The sequence below is a fragment of the Nylanderia fulva genome, unplaced genomic scaffold (assembly GCF_048542155.1).
Source record: "Nylanderia fulva isolate GAGA-0341 unplaced genomic scaffold, ASM4854215v1 Scaffold1, whole genome shotgun sequence".
NCBI classification, from domain to species: domain Eukaryota; kingdom Metazoa; phylum Arthropoda; class Insecta; order Hymenoptera; family Formicidae; genus Nylanderia; species Nylanderia fulva.
Window position 1 is genome coordinate 985,821 of NW_028189192.1, and position 19,287 is coordinate 1,005,107.

Genomic DNA, 19,287 nt, shown 5'->3' on the forward strand with positions numbered 1-19,287 from the left:
TGTGATTTCATCTACCTGCGTATTTTGTAAAATATAAATATTAATAAAATATACTATCACATTAAATTAAAAAATCCAGGCCCATAAAAATGCAAATTTAAAATTGTTAGTACTTTTTATTTCGATGTGAGATAAATTCCATGATAAATAGATTAACGAATCATATAGAACCAAAGTAAAAATATTGAATGATAATATTTTGCTTTGTGCACATGAGATAAAAAAATCATGCATCTATATAATGTAGGCAGACTTCCTTCTTCAGGGTATTTCAATTATCGCGACAGATGGTTCCTTCCCTGAACATTACAATAACGATATGAATAAATAAAACCTAAAACTCTCATCAGCCCCTTCTCGTGCAAGAACGTAACTCTGTGTAAGCTAATTTCGACCGAGCGGTCGAAATTTTCGCGAAAAGATGAAAGAGACGCCGATGTTTTTGCCCAGTCCAACTATATTCCACGGTTGGCTCTCGCTAGCTTCTATATGAGATAGTTCGTTGCTTACGCGGTTCCTTGAAACTATATACACGAAATCGTTGATGGAGGTGGAAAATTTGGAGGGGACAGTCTGACGTTGGCGTCTCGCTATCAGTCTGACGCTGAGAGAGCGTCGCGACGACCGACGAACCCCTAAGAAAGGGTGTTAATAACCATTCGATTTTTTTTAGTGCATTGGTACGCGTCTCTTAATCGATACGGAAGAGGTGCTTGTGTGCTCTATCGAGATTGGGTTGTCGAAATTCTAATTTCGTGCTCGATTTATGCCGGTGTGCATTCTTGTGTACTTCTCTTATGAAAGAAATAAATAATTGCGATGAAAATTCTAAGCAAGTAATCATTTCTCTATCGTAGATTCTGGTCTTTGATGAGGAGGAATCATTTGAAAAAATATAAAAGTCCCAAATGTAAGTGAAGACGATGACATTACGAAAGAATAAGAGAGAAAGCAAAGATTAACCATCATCGAAGAGCCGAGTTGCCATTATCATATTATCATAATTTAATTATATAAGATTTAAAAATAAAGCAATTTAAATATAATCTCGATAAATATGAGACATATACCGATGCATCGAGCTTAATGAAACGAGTTTGCGGAGCGCCATCGCGCTGTCAAAATTGTCGAACGACCAATGTGTACCTCGCTAATTTTATCGCTCATGCGGTCGTTGCAGTGTGTCATGACCGGAGATTATATGCGCGACGGAGATCAATATCTCTCGGAAGAACTGAAGCATATGGCAGAAACGCGCTGTCTCTCCACGTGATTGTTGATATTCCCTGAACCACTTTTAGACGTGAGAAGGGATAAAACGGTATTAAAGAATGTTTAAAGATAGACCGAGCCAAAATGTTTGTTTGTAAAAGAATGTGGGCAATTTATGGCAATTACCTCATCGGCGGTATATTCTGACAAGAAGGTACACCCCTCCTTGTCGATTCATCATGGGAAGTAATTGCTGCAAATGCAATAACGGTAAAAAGAATTGCATTACTGGATCCTCCTCCGATGGATCGGACTACCGGTAGGACGATAAAAAAAGAAGCTCTTGATCTAATATTAGTTTATGAACAATAATATCTTCAAGATGCTAGTGCTCAAATAATACTCACTCGTGTCCTTGAACACTTTACATATATCGACTATCTATATGTATTACCGATTAATGTTATTAAATACTTTTTAAATAAATTCAGTAAATAGAAGACAAATTTATTATGTCACGCCGCGTCGCGTCAATGGAGTCTCACCGGTCTTACGTCAGATACATTGAGTTGCATCAAGTTGCATGCTTGATTCATACACGATATTTCTAGGCTCGTTCCATGTTCCTCCGATTAACGCGGACGATCATTTTCGCAAAGAGAAGAAACGTGTAGAAGAGTCGATAAATATTGCGCTTGTTAGATTTTTTCTCTTAGTTCGAAACAAGTTCATCGCAAGATGAAAAAGATGACAAAAATAGGGCAGTAGAGCAATGCCAAGACTCTAGATCATTCTGCGTGCCCGAAATATGTTGAGTCGATGTGTAATATATTTTTACGTAAACGTAAACGTAAGAACACGCATGTGTGAACCACACAGCGAAATAATAAATTGTCGCAATGACATTAAACTGTCATAGTTTTCCCTTCGTTTCATTCATTCCAAAATTTGCTTTCCTTGTGATCAATTTTAGTACATAATCACACGTGAGAGATAATGAAAAATATCAAGAAATTAATATACATACACTTATTCTTAATACTTACATTATATAAATATAACTTTACTTAAATTAAATTAAATAAAATTGAGCGCAAATTCGTGAACTTTGATCTTCATTAATTTCGAGATAATACAAATTATGCGAAATATTAATAAAATGATAAATAGATGCGAAATAATCTATCTGATTGAATATTATCTGTTTCGAAAGGCAGCGTAAATATGTTCGATAAATGAAATTATTAAATAATAATTTTGCAATAATTTACTTTTCTGGATCGATCTGTTGTCATTTGCAAATCATAAAATTACCGCATCTCCCTCTACGTATTACTGACAAAGAATTGCGCGTTCTCCGTTTTTCTTCGTATCTTCGTTTGAACTAAATATTGTTTCTATCAAATATTTATCAAATTTGCAGAATACGAGATGGATTGCCAATTCCATCGGATCGGTATCGATTGTCGATGCGAGGCAATGTCGTGCAATTGGCCTTGAAGCAATCGCGTAAAAACGATGCGGGTTACTATTCTCTCGTAGCGACAAGACTCGGACAAGAAAACAATAAAGGGGCTGTAAAGAAAATTCATCTAAGCATCAGCGAAGCGAATTACGAAGAGGGCGATCCCCCAATTTTCTTGAGAAGATTGAGCGATCTTGCGGTTAAGGTCGGCACTCGAACCAGATTTCTGGTAGAGATTCGAAGTTCAACCACTCCGAAGGTACGATTTCATATAAATGCACAGCAAAAAAATACTAAAAAAATTAATCGCACACATATTGCACTGCGAATAAATTTTTCTTTGAATATTAATTTGCTTAGATGAAAAGAGTTTGTGTGTATATTAACGAGACAAGAAAATCATTTGCCATTTGGCACCATAGCCATATTCGTAACGTGACGTAAGAGACGTCCTGACCTAAGATAGGCAGATAATATTTTGTGCCAACTACCGCGATCAACCCGGAAGATGGAACCGATGGTCCCAGGCGGTGACTTATTGTCAGGCATTTCTCTTCCCTCTTCTATCCCGGTACCAGACGAAACGGGAAAGGCAAACTAAGATGGGCACCGGGAGGTCCATGACCTGAACTTACGGCGAAAGACGGTGAAGAGTAAAGGAAACTGGTTACGCGTCTTCTTGTGCGTCGTATTAATACTATTATTACGCATGCCCGCATACTATGCGCCAGAGATATATTCCGATATTCCTTCGCATGTCTCTTCCGCCATAGACGAAATAGCTTAACAGCGTTGTAAAGTTTTATTACAGCAAATCGTAAGCGTTAACATATTCAAATGAACTGATGTAGAAAGATCCAACAACATTCTTACGATTCAATTAAATTTATTAATTTCAGATCTCTTGGTACAAAGATGACTCACCTATTCACGAGGGACCGAGATTCTCCCTCGTTCACGAAGGAAATTTTCACTGCGTCGACGTTGCTCCCGTTACGGTGGAGGATCAAGGATGCTGGACCTGCATGGCGGAGAATCGTAGCGGGAGATCCTCGTGCACGTCCACTCTCACTGTCATCGGTAATCTTGCACTCGGGATTCACTTGACATCTTCTTAACAATGAACGCGCCTCGATTAATCGCAGATTCGATCTAACTTTAGTTCCCAAGGCTTACAAGAGACCGGAATTCGTCGAGGAACTTCGCGCGCTGCTCACTGAGACTGGTACCGTGTCGTTGGAATGCAAAGTTATCGGGGTGCCCACACCCGTACTTAGGTGGTTTAAAGACAGCAAGGAAATTAAAGCTGGCGACGTTTTCGCGTTGACCGCCAATCCCGATGATCCGACTTCCCTCGGCGTTTACACCTGCGAGGCGAATAATTGCATGGGAATCACCTATTCTTCTTCAAAAGTAAACGCGTTATGAATTTATTCGAATAATTTGATTTTAAAGCTCCGGTTTTATCGTCGAATATACATACCTATAAAATTAATAAATAAATTATAAAATTAATTGTTCCATTTCAGGTTCATGTAGTCGGAAGAGGAAGCCGAGAAGGTTCGCTGAAGCCAGCGGACGCTTTGGCACCGTCCGGACCACTTCCGGTGTTCAAAAAAATGCTCCAAGATGAGTGTTGCAGGATCGGAGACACTCTTGTGTTGTCCTGCCGAGGTAAATTCAAATTAATATTTTTTTTATTTTTTATTAACATTTATTTTATATATTATGTATAAAGTACTATTATATAAAATACTATTATTTATTTTACGATTGTTTATTAATAGTTCAAGTACCACCCTGGCCGAAGGCAATCGTTTGGTACAACAAAGGAGGTCGTGTCGAAGCCGACGAAAGATATCACATAATGGAAGATGGCATCGGAGGATACTCAATCGAGATGAAACAAGTCGAGGCCGTAGACGAGGGTGAATGGAAATGCGTCGCTACCAGCGAGGAAAATGTGAAGCAATTTACGAGCTGCTACGTAGCCATGTCTAGTACGTAATAATAGACAACTGATTAAGGTAATCGTTGTATTAATGTCTGTTTCGTTTTTAAAGTTCCAAGAAACTACAGAAAGCCGCGTTTCATGGAGAATCTGAAAGCAGTCTTGACGGAAGAAGGTCTTGTCTCGTTCGAATGCAAAGTCGTAGGTTTTCCGACGCCGTTGCTGAGATGGTTCAAAGACGGGCAGGAACTTAAGCCAGGAGACGTCTATCAATTAACCGGAACAAATTCATTAGGTAAGCGGCCGTTCAATTAACTATATATCCTCGTTCTCGTCTTTCGTATTTTTCGTATCTACATATTTTACCGATAATATTCAGGTTCATATTGCTGTATCGCGAGAAATTGCATGGGCGAGGCCAAGAGTACGGCTGAATTAACTATCGAAGACATCCAGAATCAATTAAACGAAGAAGAACGTTTCCAGCTTTTGAGCGTTAATCAACCGCCAAAGTTTATAAAAGGTCTCAGAAGTTGCGAGGCGAGGATAAACGAAGATTTTCGCTTTACAGTGCAAGGTGCTTACATTGTCTATTTTTGAAAATAAAATTAATTAATTAAATAAACATAATTGCTTTCTCGTCACAGTTTTAATATCGCATTAATAGAGTCATTTTATTTTAGTAAGTATTGCACCGGAACCAAGTCTTTCTTGGTATAGAGACGATACGTTGGTGGATGAATCCGACAAATATCAAGCAGCAAAGGAGAATCTTGGCACATGTCATCTCGAAGTGCGAAAACTCGAGTTTAACGATCAAGTGAGTATTCGCGAATATAACATAATTATATAATTTTACGTGTTGCAAGAATCGAAGAATGTGTGAAATGATTATTCTTCCAGGCCGAGTGGAAGTGCGTAGCGGCAAACGATTTTGGTCACAGCGTCACTTCCTGTTTTTTAAAGCTAATCATTCCCAAGCATTACAAGAAACCGAAATTTCTCGAGAGTTTGCGCGCAATCCTGTCGGAAGAAGGCGCGGTAAATTTAGAATGCAAAGTTATCGGTGTCCCGCAGCCGGTTTTAAAATGGTACAAAGACAACGTCGAACTCAAACCCGGCGACATACATCGAATTATCTCTGGCCAAGACGGTACCTGCTGTTTAGGAACTTATACCTGCGAAGCTACCAATTGCATGGGAACAGTCAGCAGTTCCGCATCTCTATTAGGATTTGAAAGTTGGTTTTTGCGAATATATTCATTATATGTAATCATTTTTAACAGTACAGTTGTAAAAAAAAGTAAAAAAAATTGTTTGCGACTAAGTCATTTTTATACATTGTGCTGTAAATCTGTGAACGTTTTAAGCAGAAATAAAATTCGATTTTTTTATCTTGCAGATAAGAAGGAAACGAAGGAGATTCAGTCGCCAAATGGCCACGAGCTGGCGAGGAATCTGTCGTTGTCAACGATACATGAAGAACGAACTTCTCAATTGTATGATACACCGCAGACGGATCATTCTGTCACTTTGGATGAGCGTGGCGAGGTGTCCTTTAGTTTTGACGGCAAGGAAGTGTCAGTCAGTCTATATGAAACACCCGATCTGACCGAGGAAGAAGCGCTACAGATTGTCGAAATGTACGCTGATCAGTTGTCCGAACATGTAACAGGTAAGAGTTTCTTCAACTATATATAATTAATACATTATAAAAATAATTAAAAAATAATGTAGGAAAATCAAATAATCGACCAAACTAGTAAAAATCAATTTATTAATCTTCATGACGTTTCGACCATGTGATTGTGGTCCTTATCAAGCGAACAATAAATCAAGTCATAACAAAAGTTCACAAATTATTGTCGAATTTTCTGTTGACGATCGTTACCGTGACATGTTTTATGCTGTCTCTCGTCTTTTTATTTCTAACTGGCGGAATAGAGATATATATAATGTTTTAATTCAACAATAATTTGTGAACTTTTGTTATGACTTGATTTATTATTCACTTGATAAGGACCACAATCACATGGTCGAAACGTCGTGAAGATTAATAAATTGATTTTTGCTAGTTTGATCGATTATTTGATTTTTCTGTTTATTGACTAGCAATTGAAAAGAATCACGTTTATGTTTAAAAAATAATGTATTAAAAAATATACATTCTCGTAATAGAGCACAACGTGATCGAACTTCCGCCAATGAGATTCGTGAAAGAAACGTCTACGTCCGGTAATTTGCTGATGGAAGCCGTAGTAATCGACGTGTCGCCCGATTACTTCGTTAGTGCCGAAGATGGCGATGATTTGCGAACAGAAGCCGACGTGGAGGACGTCTCTATCATGGATGATGTGACGCACGTCCTCTCGTCACCTGAACAACGCGATTCTCGAGGTTCTTTAAAGAGATCGGCTCGTTATAACGGGGATGAGGAGGTTCCTAGCAGGCCACCTCGGAAGAAATCGACGAGTGTGTCGTCGTCGAAAAGCGAGAAGAGTCAACGAATCGAAGTTTCCGAGAGCTTTCATAGCGCTCAAAAGGACGAGCCACTCTTGTCTCCTCTCTCGTCCTTGAAGCAAGACGACAGCGATACCTTCGCGGACGCTTTGTCCTCTGCGCATCTCTCCATTACAGAAAGTATCCTTCAAAAACATATCGCGGAGGAATATGGTACGACAGATACTAGAAAGCGTAGTTTGAGCGCTGGAAGATCGACCGGCTCCAGTTTGGACGACGGAATCGGTGGTGATTCCTCCTTCGATTCCGTGACTGGGGTTCCAAAAAAGAAACACCGTAAGAAGAAGAAAAAAGACAGGAGTCATTCCGAGGAGTATTCCGGCCCTAGCGATTACGAGGATAGAAGAAGAAGTAAATCGAAAGATAGAGCCGACGTGAAGATAGAATCGTATCAACCTGTAGAATCAGTTGACGGAATGGAAATGGAAAATAAAGTCGCACAAGAGACGATCAAGAAATCGTTTCCCGATGAAAGACTGTTGGATAATTTAACGAGCGAGACGAAAGCTGTACGTACTTCGGAAGAGACTCGAGAACTGAAAAGAGATATTCTTGCAGAATCAAGGATGGTTCTGCGTACAACTTTAGAGACGTATGAAAAAGTTTCTGACACTTTAGTACCGCGATTTTCCAGTATTCGCGAGCGACTCGACGATGTATATCGAACACTGGAGATTTCGCAAGAAAAGGGCGAGCAAATTGAAACCTTGATCAATCTCGAAGTACCTCTGCACGCGTTGCTGAGGGCGATCGATAAAATTTCGTCCTGCTCGATGGAGAATGCAGAAATTATATACAATTTTCTCGAACCGTCGATCCTTCAGCTGTCACGCACCATTGAAAATCTCGGATTGTCGTCTTTAAAGCCTACGCTGACGATTTTGAGAAAAATCAACGAGCGCATTTGTAACATTCCTATCGAAACGGAAGAATTGCCCGCGATAAAATCCATCCCCGACGAAACACGTAATATATCCGAGGAAGTTTTAGATCTGCTAATCGATATTCAGTCGACGTTCAGTGCGATTTTAGAATACATGGAATGTTCGAAACTCGCGATGAACGGAACTGCTGCTTCGCAGCAGGCTTTAACAAGGTCGAGGCTTGCGGCTTGTTTAGTAGAATTACGAGAATGCGTTTCCCACACAGCGCATACCGCGATGACACTGAAAGAAAATGAGACCTTAAACAGTTTAATGGAATTCAGGGAGCCCTTGTTGGATCTTCAAGTAGTTGTAGCGTCAGAAGAACACACTTTTCGGGAAATTACGACACTGAAAGAAATAAGCTTTGCCATTGAAAGACTGAAGAGCGTCGTTGTGACAATATTAAAAAATGCCAAAAATGCAGAGGCAGTTTCGCGGGTAAAAGTAATTCTGCAGGTATTGGAAGATACTGATAACGAAATATCAAAACTTATGGAACAATTGTCAGAGAAGGAAGCGCAAAAAAAACACGTGCTGAAAGACTTGAATATCGATCAAAGTTTAAGCAACGTACATTTCGCTTTATCGTCGGTTTTAGAAAAGCAAGAAAAATATGCAAATTCGTATCATTTAATTACATGTATCGAAACGTTACGGCAGACAATAGGTTCTTCGGCCGTGACAATAGCTAATTTAAAAAATCCAGTCGACAATGATATAACTCAACAGATTAATAAAATAACTGATTCGTTATTAAATCTGCAAAAAAGTTTGTTAACGGAGAAGCACGAACCAGAAGAGGAGCAAATTCTAATTAACTTGCTGAATCCCATTAATAAATTAAAAGAGATCATTCACAGCATAATAGAAAGCGGTTCTTCCGTCGATTTTATAGTACCTATGATAAAATTATTGGAAGAAATAGAGAAAGATACAATTCTTGTAACAAAAGAAATATCGAAGAAAAAATCTCACGAGGAAACTACTGCCAAATCTCGAAGAGAAAGTGTGGAAAGGAAAAACGGTTCGAAATCCATTCTCGCTTATCAAATCAACCGTTCTTTAGATCCTATTAAACAATGGTTATCCACATCCGAAGATAGCACAAAAGACGAAATAGAATCTACCCTGAGCTTAACGATCGAGGATTTGAAGAGAGACGTCTCTCAAATTGCTATTCAAACTGCATATTCTGAACCACCAAACGATCAAAATTTAATAGAAGCATTGACTGATCTTCGAGAACCACTAATAAGACTTAAAAATGCTATTTCTGTATATCACAGACCGGAGGATCTCTTGATTTTAGAGAATTTAAGTCAGCCTATGAAACATCTTCTGCAAATTATCACGGATATTCTTCATGAACACGAGGAAGAAGAATGTCTAAAATCCGTAGCAGATATCGTCGAACAAATAAAAAATCAAATACCGCTTTCGATCAAAGATGCTCTCTACCAGCAAGAACTCGAACAATCTGTCAAAACATTTAATGTGGAAGAAGAAGAAGAAGTTATTACAGTCTCCTCCCGAGAAACAATTCCAGGTACTCTCACAGAAATTGCGTCTACGCCATTTGAAACCGGATCACCTGCATTGCCCATTGAACCTGTAACAGAAGATAATTTCAAAATAACAGCTGACGATGTCGCTCTGCAGGCTTTAAAGGCTGCTAAACAAGAAAGAGAGGAGAATGCAGGCAAATTAATGACAATCTTGTCGGAAACCTTGGAGAAGCTTCAGTTGGAGATGACTGGCATTCTGGAAGATTTCGAGGAATCGGCAACGCGAACCACTACAATTCCCCAATCGAAATTAGCCAATTCTCTCGAAGAGTTGAGAAGAACTATCTCTACAATTCGGATGATAACCACCGTTTACGATAAAGAAATTGGATCATTTGAAGAAAAAGTTAATCAGACCATTCTAGTGTTAACTAATTTAACACAACCGCTGACAAACATACAAGAATTGCTTTCCAGACCGTGCGAACACGACGTCTCGGAACTTATGATACTGAATCGATTAACGCCGCTGTTGAATATAATAGAAAACAACGTGATAAAACAAACGATAAATTTTGTCGATAAAAATGAAGACGCGAATAAAGAGTTTGAATTTCTTCTATACGTGCTGAAAGGAATTGAAAGGGAAATTCCAATTGTAATTCAAGAAATATCATCGAGACGAAAAATGTTGGAATGTCTCCGGGACATTTCGAAGCCTCTGGATAACATTGTAGAGCAAATGAACGATCTGGAAAAAACTGGGGAAGAAACCCTCGAAACGGACGTGGCGAATATTTTGGGAAAGCCGATCGCCGCTCTTTTGAAAGACATCAAAACCGCCATCCAAGAAGTAGATACGCTGGATCGACGAGGGCCGATAATTTTCGAATTACGAAATCTTCTGGAACCTTTGCTAGAATTTCATACCTGCCTTTCAATGGTACAGAGCAGTCGACGAAGTTTGGTTCCCGAAGACAATTTATTGGACGAAAGAAGAAACGTTATCCTGCGAGCTGTCGACGATTTGCGGAAACAAGTCTGTCATACCGTCGAAGCGATCGCGAATATGGAAGAAGCCTCCTCGTTCAATGAATCCTTGACGTTGCTGAATTCCGCGATTCTGCAAGTACAGAAACAAATCGGTAAGACCGATTATTCGCGCCGATCTAGCAGCGCCAAGATTCCTCTTCAGCATCGACTTATCAGTACTTTAAGTCGCTTAGCAAAGGCTATAGTATCTGTGGAAGAACACGCCGACACAGACACGTATGGAATAGTGTCCAAATGCTTGGAGGCATTGCAGAAACAAATATCCTTCACGCAAATGCAATTTATTCAGATTGGTAGCGAATCGATTGACGAAGAGGCCATCGTGGAAGGCTTTCTTTATCCGACTAATCAACTTTTGTCGGCGTTGAATGTCCTCAAAGAGAATATGCAAAAAATACCGTCGGCGATTTCACATGAATTGATCATTCAATTTCAAGAATTAGCCGATTCGATCTCGGAATTAAATTCTTCTTTGTCGGCGCACAAAGCGGAACTCGTGCAAGAAGGCGCTTCTATAGGAGCTCCGATCATAGAAACCTTTTCCGCCGTTACGGACGTCTTAAGTCACGTGAAAGATTCTATAAAAACAATAGAGAAGCTGGTCGAACAAAAACCAAGCACGGTCGTCACAAAAGTAGAAAGTGTTACCGAGATTATAGAGATATCGCACGAGGAAATTGAAAGTGTAATGATAATCACGGAAATACCTTCATCGGCAGTTGCTCAATCGAAGATTGAAGATACATCTGAAAAAACAGAGACACCGGTTATAGAAAATCTAGAAGCGATAATCCGTATTGAACAAACAGAAGATAATCTGACGGGTGTCAAAAAATATGAGGAAAATCAGGAAGAAAACGAGAAACAAAAATACCTGAATCAGATATCAAAGTTCAATTCTGCAATAAATAGCTTGGCACAGCCGTTGAGAGAACTGGCGAATTTCGTGAAATCCGCTACGCAAGAATCGCTGACTTCAAAATCTGAGGAGAATAAACGGAAAATACAAGAGCTAACAGCATTGATACAAATTCTTTACGATTTACAAGCTACAAATACTTCTATTAAGATAGCATTGTCTTCCTCGTCTCTTAAACTTATAGATAGCAATTTTTCTCGTATGGAAAATATCCTAGCTAATTTTGAGCGAGCTGTCGATACGGTTATTTCCTTGACTGATGCAGGAGTGAAACCAGAATTAAAAGAGAACATTATGACGTCTTTACAATCTATCGCCGAGCCCTTGGATGCTCTTGGAAATATATTAGCATCTGTATGTCAGACGTTCGATGGAGACAAGTACGTCGATCAAAACGGAGAATCGTTACCCATAATTGCAAAAACTTTAATGCCATTTATTAACGACACCGTTAAATCTATAAATGAGATCCAGATATTAAAATCTGTTAAAATTATTGACGAGAAAGAAACAGAAATATCGAAAATAAAAGAGGAAGCAAACGATATCGAAGAAACAACTGCACGGCCTCTCGAAGAACTGATAGAAGCTATTATGGATTCCCAGGATCAAGTTAAATGCGACAAGACTTCGCCTTACGAATCTAGTTCACCCTCTGCCGATTTGATCGAATCGAAAAGTATCGACAATTTAAAATCGATAAAAGAATCAGAAATAAATAAGTTAAATGAAGTACTCGTTAAAGAGGCGGATAATTTAATGACACAAGATACAGTAGAGGTGCCACAACAAGAATTGACATCTGCAGAAGCGTCTATTCAAATTGAAGAAGAACTTAGTGAAAAGAAAAGCGTGATAACATCTGTAACAGAATCATTGGAAGCAGTTGAAGAGCAAAATTTAGCGACGATTAGTCAGCAGAAAATAGAATTAACTCAATTATCTGAAAAAGAAATAATACAGAAAAAACAAATAAAAGTTGAAACTTTGCAAGCCATTATTTCTCCTCTTCAAGTATTACGTAAATCGTTCGCCGAAATCGAAGAAACAGGAATTTTAGAATCTTCCGACAAGAAAACTATTGCATTTTCGGTTCTGATAGAACCATTATTAAATCTAGAAAATGCGTTATCGACGGAAGTTGCTGAGGAAATAAAGCAAGAGGCAGTGCCGTTAGAAAAATTATCTATCACATGCATTTTGCAAGAATTACAAAAATCAGTCGCTACAATTCAAGAGCAAGTACAACTTAATGTAGCCGAAGTCAGTACAAGCGAAACTTCTAAGATGCGTTTAATGCAAGCAGTCGAGAAACCATTAGAAGACCTGAAAATGTCGATCGCGTGCATCCAGTCCGATCCAAAAACTTGTCAATTGATTCAGCAAAAAGCGGAATTATCGAGCGCTGAACAGATCACAATTTTGCAAACACTTGCCAAATCGGTGGAGCAATTTGGAGAAAGATTTATGTCTATTACCGATGAGCTGAAAATAGAAGCAGAATCTATGCCGTCATTGCAAATTGCAAAGCAGCAAAAAGATCAAGAGATCGATCCGGAAATTTTACATAAGATTGTTGATCCGATTCATATTCTACGTGAAACACTCTCTCAAATCGAAGAATTGAAGAGCCATAAAACCGAGTTATTAGAAATGCCAGAACAGAAAAAAGAAATTGTTCAATTAAATACGGTAATAAATCCTTTAGAGAAATTAGAACAATTATTAATTACAGATATACAACAGATTGCGCAGGAAACAGATTTTAGTGGAAATCAGGTTTCATTGGCGAGTGCGGATTTAAAGCCTGTACTAGAAGAGTTAAAAAATTCAATCGTTGTAGTTCAGCAGCAAGCAATCTCCAGCGATGGTCCTACGGTAAAAACATTAAACGAAGCTCTTGAAAATCTAAAAATGCCATTAACAATTATCGAAAAAACGGTCGATCACTTTGATAAAGTTACCGAAACTGAAAAAATATCGACTTTACTAAGTTTTGCAAAATCGGTGGAAGAAACAGCGACTCAGTTAGCTACAGCTAAACAAAATATAATGCAACAAGAAATACGAGAAGTTTCTCTCTTAAGAGCGATAACTATTCCAATCGAAGGGCTACAAAGCGCAATATTGCAGCTCGAAGATCAAGTGTCTCAAACATCGGAAACAAAGGAGTCAACGAAACTTGTTGCTTTAGAATGTATGGTGCAACCGCTGCACGAATTACAGCAATCTTTCTTGATCGCGTCTCATCAAGAAATCGCGTTATCTTTGCAACGATTGCCAATCAAGCCGATACTGGACAATTTAAATAAATCTATTGCGGTGATTCAAGATCAAGCTACGATCGTTCAAGATTTACTCGCGGAGGCAAACACAGACGATCTGGCGATATTGAAGGATTTCGCAAAGTCACTCGGTAATTTAAGAACGTCGACGGTGGTCCTGCAACAATTGAACGCGATAGAAAACGCTGGTCAGCAAATCGTGGAGATTGAAAATGCGTCAGCGTTACAAGCATTCGCAAAGTCTATCGAAGAGTTCCGAAAATGTTGCTCGGTCGTCGTCGAACGGCCGAGAATCATCGAAGCCTTCGCGACAAATACAGAATCGACACAATCGGCCAAAGTGGATACGCAACTCCTCGAAAACATCATCGCGCCTCTGCGAATTTTACAAGAGCAGATTTTAACCATCGAGGAAACGAAGATGCAAGAATCTGAAATCCTGGATATTGCTGAAGTGAAAAAACCAGTCACCGTGTTGAGCAGTCTAGTCGGGCCTTTGCAACAACTTGAAAAGTCTTTCGTCGCATCGGTGTGGAAGGAGCACGTGATGGAACACGATGGACAGAATCTGAAAAGCGAATCACCTTCCGTGGATTTGGAAAAACTTGCTCTACAGCCCATCCTCGAGGAAGTGCAAAAGTCTATCGCCACTGTTCAAGAGCACGTGATATTAGAGGCGGGTAGCCAAATGATCTCGGAAGCGGAAACTGAAGCGGAAGCTTTGCTGAAATCGATCGCGCAGCCTCTGGTGGATCTAAGAGCCTCGGTCGCGTCTATTCAGCAGGTAACCGCACTTGCGCCTGATTCGTTGAACGAATTGGCACAGCAACAAAATGTCTCGGCTTTGGAAACGTTCGCCGAGACTCTCCACAATCTGTCGGAATGTATAGCAATGTGCAATCACCAGCAGATAATAATGGAACCTGTGGCGGACACCATTTCCGAGGACGCTTCGTCTTTGAACACGTGGGCAGACGTAATCGAAGAAGCATCAAAAGTCACGCATCCGATGGTGATCGATCAAGGCGCGATCGAATCTCCGCTCGAGATCGCGATGTCAATGTCAGAAGATGAGGCCTCCATGTTGAAAACATTAGCAAAACCTTTAACCGAATTACGAGAATGCCTAGCACTGGTGGTCGAAGAGCGCAAAATAGTCGCGCCTAGCGATACAGCGAGTTCCTTATCGGAGAAGGAAAATGTTTCTCTCTTGAAAACGATGATACAGCCTTTGTTAGAGTTAAAGGACGCAGCCACGGCGGTAATTATTCAAGAACAGACAGCTATCGAACGCGCAAACGAACATTCATTCGCAGTCGACGGTAAGACTGAACTCGCTCTTCGTCCATTGATGGAACCTCTCGAAGAATTGCGCCATTCCATCGCTGTAATACAAGATCAGATGTTGGTCGAAACCTCAATGGATCGACCAAAAAGCGAAGTTGCATTAGATGCATTGGCTGAGCCTCTGTTCGATCTTCAGCGCGCCATATCGATTTTAGAAGCACGAGTTGTGTCACCAGACATCGAATCGATTCCCGAAGACACGAGCTGGATCACGGAATGTTTAGCGATTCCTCTGCACGAGATAGAAAGATCGTTAGCCGACATTCGACAATGCACAATAATGGAACCTAAAACTGCAATTGCGGAAGAGCAAATAAAAACATCGATGCCAGATTGGTCGATTGTCGAGGAATTATCTAAACCAATGGAAAATATTAAGTCAGCTATATTACATATGGAAGATGACTATGTCGAAACTGAAGTTCTCAAAACGATGGCAAAATCACTTACTAATGTACAAGAAAATTTAATGTTATTGCAAAGCAAACATAATTTAAATGTTGACGAGGAAACCAGTATCGACGCTATTATCGATTCTCTTTTCAATCTTGAGAAATGCATTTCATTCGTCAAGAAAGAAATTGTCGATAAACCAATGTCTGAACCATCAAAGAAAATAGATACTACTATATCCACCGCTCTTAATGCACCATTAAACGAATTAAAATCTTCCATTCTGACCGTAAAGGAATCACCAAGCATTTATCTAAAGGATTTGAAGAAACCCTTGGAACTCGTGCAGGATGCAGTCGAAACAGTTATATCTATACAACAAAATAAAAAGCTGCTGGAATTATCGACAAAAGTAATAAATACTATTTCGAATATTAATACGTCTATTGAATCTATCGGACACAAATTAGAGGAACAACAAGTGTCGATTATCGAAATTCACATCGAATGCGAGGCACTCGGAATGTTGGCGAAACCTTTACAGAATATTAAACAGAGTATCGCGCAAATACAAGAAAAACCGAGTACTACCGATTTAACGATCAGTACTTTGCAGAATCTCGAGAAATCTGTTGCTATAATACGAGAGCAATCAGCTGATAAACCGTTGGCAGATTCGCAGCATGCAAATTTCGGTACCTTCTCAAAAAATTTAATACTGTGTCTTCATGAATTGCAAGAATCGATAGAAGAGGCAAAAACATTATGGCATAAAGAAACAATATTAGAAGGACTGACAATTCTTGAGAAACCGATTTGCAAATTGCAATCTATAATAAATATTATGTGTGATCAATTTTTGGCAGGAGAAATGATTGAAACAATAAAAAAACAGAAAACTGTACCTCAAAAGAAATCTGCAAAGAAAGAGATAAAATCTGAAATTGAAACACCTATCGAAAAAGACGGTGAAATAAACAAAACGGTAAAAGTAGAAATAGAAGAAACTAAACCGGCAGATTCTACAGTAATCGATGATACAGTAGATAAGAAGGAAAGAAAGAGTTTAGAAAGGAAACAAAAACAAGAAAAAGAAAAGGAAAAATTAGAACAGCCAAAAGATGATATAGTTGAAAAAGAAAAAGGAAAAGAAGAGGATAAAAAGATAGAAAAACAAGAATATAAGAAAGAAGCTGATGAAATAAAAAATAAAAGTGAGGAACCAAAGAAAGAGGGAGTAGAAAAAATAAATAAAGAACAAAAAAGCAAAGAAATTGAACAAGTAAAAGAAAAAACAGAGCAAAGTGAAAAAAGTATAAAAGATGAAAAAGAGCAGAGTAAGACAATACAAGAAACTAAAAGTTTAAAGAAATCTGAAGAAGCTGAAGAAATAAAACAAGTTGAAAAGCAACAGGAGAAAGTGAATGTAACTGAAAGTATAAAAAATGAAGTAGAAGAATCTAAAAAAATTATAGCAACTGAAGAACTAAAGAAAGAAGACAATGAGCAACAAAACAAAGAAAAACATGAGAAAATAGATAAAGTTATAGACGAACAGAAGGAAAAGCAAGATACTATACAAGAAAGAAAAGACTCAGATAAAAGTAAGAAAACTGAAAAAGATCTAAAGATAGAAAAAACAGAAAAGAAAACAGGAGAAGAAATCAAAGATATAGAAAAAAAAGAAATACAAGAAAAGGAAAAGAAAGAGGCTGAAAAGATAGGAAAAGGAGAATTAAAAGATGTAAAAGAAAATGAAAAAGTACAGAAAGAAGAAAAAGAGAAAACAGATAAAACACAGCAAAAAGAACAAGAACATGTAAAGGTAGAGGAAATTAAAGTGGCACAGGAAGAAAAAGTTACGCGCGATCACGAAATGGAAGTCGAAGAAGTAAAGAAACAAGAGGAAAATAAAACTTTAAAACAAGATAAGGAGCAAGAGAAAGAAAATGAAAAAGCAAAGATCAAAAAGATTGAAACACTGAAAGAGGAGAAAGAAAAACCGGTACAAGAGAAGCAAGTAAAACAAGAAGAAGATGAAAAGTCAAAAGATGAGAAGACGAAAGAAATGAAAAAGAAAAAAGAGGAGTCTAGTAAGAAAGATGAGTCTAAACAAGAAAAAATAACAAAACAAGAACAAGTGGAAGCAGTAAAAACACAAGAGCAGAAAGAAAAAGAGATAATAGAAAAAGTAAAGGAGAAAGAAGACGAAAAAGCAAAAGATGATATAAAAGAATTAGAAAGAAAAGAAGAAAAATCTAACAAAATAGAGAAATCAGAGAAAATGAAAGAAAAGGAACAGGAAAAAGATAAAATTGAAATATCAAAGAAAAAAGATGAGGAACAAAAACAGCAAACTCAAATTGAAAAAATAAAGATAGCAGAAGATAAACAAGTTGAAGTAAAGAAGGATGTGCAAGAAGATAAGAAAAAGGATAAGAAGGTAGATAGAAAGATAGAAAAGGAAAGGGAGGAACAAATAGAAAAAAGAAAAGAAGAAATTGTTAAAACAGATCAAGTAGTACAGCAAATTGAAAATGAATATATAAAAAAAGAAAACGATAAAGATAGGAATAAACAAGAATATAAAAAAGCAAGAAAAGATCAAGAGTTAGAAGAAGAGAAGACACGTATAAAACAAAAGCAAGAAGAAAAATTAAACACGGAAATTCAAAAATCACAGTCGAGGGAGGATAAAGATTTACGTTTAAAAGTAGATGAATATCAAGAAAGACAAAGAAGTGACAGAAGACAACAAGAACAGAGCAAATCGCAATTTGAAAAAATAGGAAGAACGAAAAGAGAGGAAGAACGGAGGCAGTGGAGATCGCAGGATGATGAAAATTGTTTACGCACAAGAAAAGACGAGCGAATTAACAGAAGTTATGAACACAAATTAGACACAGAATACAAAGAGGAATACGATCGTCAAAAAAAAGATGATAATAAAAGGCTACATCGAATGGAAATGGATCGCTTAGAAAAGAAAAGAGACGTGGGACGATCCAGAAGAGATGAAACTGATTATATATTTAGAGAAGATGAGGAAAAGTACGAGAAAAGAAGCGAGGAAAAGAGAATCAGAGGAGACGAGACTGCCAGATTAGTATGGGAAGAAGGACAAAAATTGCGAAAAAGACAAGAGGAAGAGATAGTCAGAAATAAGCAGAGAAGAGAGGAGCTGATAAGAGAAAGCGAATGGTCCAGAAGACGTGAAAACGAATCTGATCGCTTTCTTAGAAACATGCTGGAAACCAAATACAAACCAGACAAATCGATCGGAAGATCTTTCGAGGTCGATTATTCGCGAGAATATACTTCACGATTTGACTCTGGCATCTCGACGCTTTCTAGCACTTCCAGATCATACAGCTGGAGAGATTCTTTGACGTCATTAAATAGACGAAGAATCGACGACTGGGATTATAAATTACACAGCTCTTCCATAGATAAACATTATTTCGACGCAGGATCGTACAGAAGGCGCAAGAAAAGAGAAAATCGTATGATTCGCGCGAGATCGACTAGTTTGCTGAAGTACGAAGACTATTCGACCGGAGATAGCGATGCTACCATCGTATCTAGCACTCGACGTGTCCGACCTGTCCGACGCACGAAAACAGATATTACTCCACGTACGAATTTCATTTACGAGTCCAGTTCGTCTAGCTACACTGGCTTCGGTCAAAGTGAGGTACCCGTCCGCTGTTG

General features: G+C 38.4%; 1 protein-coding gene across 5 annotated transcripts in view; it reads left to right on the forward strand.

Moving 5' to 3' along the window:
- LOC114939507 (uncharacterized) overlaps positions 1–19,287 on the forward strand; it is a 41,544-nt gene that overhangs the window by 2,001 nt on the left and 20,256 nt on the right. For 2 of the 5 annotated variants that reach the window (XM_029313807.2, XM_085484616.1), the window contains exons 3-13: positions 2,636–2,936; positions 3,577–3,757; positions 3,840–4,090; positions 4,207–4,351; positions 4,465–4,677; positions 4,741–4,923; positions 5,008–5,205; positions 5,312–5,448; positions 5,532–5,868; positions 6,031–6,303; positions 6,807–19,270. In XM_029313807.2, the coding sequence (XP_029169640.2) occupies positions 2,636–2,936; positions 3,577–3,757; positions 3,840–4,090; positions 4,207–4,351; positions 4,465–4,677; positions 4,741–4,923; positions 5,008–5,205; positions 5,312–5,448; positions 5,532–5,868; positions 6,031–6,303; positions 6,807–19,270 (14,683 nt within the window). Of the gene's footprint in view, positions 1–673; positions 773–857; positions 1,532–2,635; positions 2,937–3,576; positions 3,758–3,839; positions 4,091–4,206; positions 4,352–4,464; positions 4,678–4,740; positions 4,924–5,007; positions 5,206–5,311; positions 5,449–5,531; positions 5,869–6,030; positions 6,304–6,806; positions 19,271–19,287 lie in introns of all 5 variants that reach the window. The other 3 variants (XM_085484545.1, XM_085484595.1, XM_085484564.1) reach the window with 3 other exon arrangements.